This window comes from Nothoprocta perdicaria, unplaced genomic scaffold (genome assembly GCF_003342845.1).
Source record: "Nothoprocta perdicaria isolate Ctin4 unplaced genomic scaffold, notPer1 scaffold_1225, whole genome shotgun sequence".
NCBI lineage: Eukaryota > Metazoa > Chordata > Aves > Tinamiformes > Tinamidae > Nothoprocta > Nothoprocta perdicaria.
In genome coordinates, this window is record NW_020454345.1 from 56 (window position 1) to 1,292 (window position 1,237).

Consider the following 1,237-nt stretch of genomic DNA (forward strand, 5'->3'; position numbering starts at 1 on the left):
CGCTTCGAGACCCCCGAGGACGGTGCGCGCGGGAGCGGGAATGAGCGGGAATAGGATCGGGAATGAGAATGGGAATGAGTGGGAATGAGATCGGGAATGGGAAGAGGGATGGGAGGGGCCAGGGCCCCCCCAGCGAGGAGCAGCGCTTTGAGACCCCTGAGGACGGTGCGCGCGGGAGCGGGAGCGGGAATGAGCGGGAATGGGAATGGGGATGGGAATGGGGATGGGAATGGGAATGGGGATGGGGATGGGGATGGGAGCGGCCAGGGCCCCCCCAGCGAGGAGCAGCGCTTCGAGACCCCCGAGGACGGTGCGCGCGGGAGCGGGATTGGGATCGGGAATGGGATCGGGAATGAGCGGGAATGGGAATGGGGATGGGAACGGGGATGGGAGCGGCCAGGGCCCCCCCAGCGAGGAGCAGCGCTTCGAGACCTCCGAGGACGGTGCGCGCGGGAGCGGGATCAGGAATGGGATTGGGAATGGGGATGGGAACGGGGATGGGAATGAGTGGGAACGAGATCGGGAATGGGGATGGGGATGGGAGGGGCCAAGCCCCCTCCCGGTGAGGAGCAGCGCTTCGAGACCCCCGAGGACGGTGCGCACGGGATTGGGATCGGGAATGGGATCGGGAATGAGCGGGAATGGGATCGGGAATGGGGATAGGGATGGGAGGGGGCAAGGCCCCCCCAGCGAGGAGCAGTTTTGAGTCCCCCGAGGACGATGGGAATGGGATCAGGAATGAGTGGGAATGGGGATGGGGATGAGAATGAGCAGGAATGGGATCGGGAATGGGGATGGGGATGGAAATGGGAGGGGCCAGACCCCCTCCCGGTGAGGAGCAGCCTCGAGACCCCCGAGGAGGGTCTCGGGGGGGGGGGGCAAAACCCCCTGGAGCCGGAGCGAGGGGGGGGTCCCAAGAATGTCTTGGGGGGAGGGGAGGGGGGTCCTTCCTGGGAGCCCCTGAGGGGCCTCAAATCAACTGCCCCCCCCAGCCCGGAATTTCCTGAATTTCTCCCCAAACCCCCCGGGACCCCCAACCCCTCCCCCATGGGAGGGGGCCCCTCCCCATCCCCCCCGTGCCCGGCCCCCCCGGGGCTCTATGGGGGGTGCCCGGCTGGGGGTGACCCCCCGTGCCCCCCCAGTGCCCGGCCCCCCCGAGGCGCTGCTGGTCGAGCGGCTCTCGGACTCGGCGCTCGCCCTGCGCTGGCGCCGCCCGCGGCTCCCGAACGGCCTCATC

At 68.9% G+C, this 1,237-nt stretch overlaps 1 protein-coding gene across 1 annotated transcript in view; it reads left to right on the plus strand.

Moving 5' to 3' along the window:
- Positions 1 to 352: 352 nt before the first annotated feature.
- LOC112960348 (neuronal-glial cell adhesion molecule-like) overlaps positions 353 to 1,237 on the plus strand; it is a gene marked incomplete at its 3' end in the record, with an annotated part of 4,415 nt that continues 3,530 nt past the window's right edge. The window contains exon 1 of the mRNA XM_026054569.1: positions 353 to 443. Within this exon, the coding sequence (XP_025910354.1) occupies positions 353 to 443 (91 nt within the window). The remainder of the gene's footprint in view (positions 444 to 1,237) is intronic.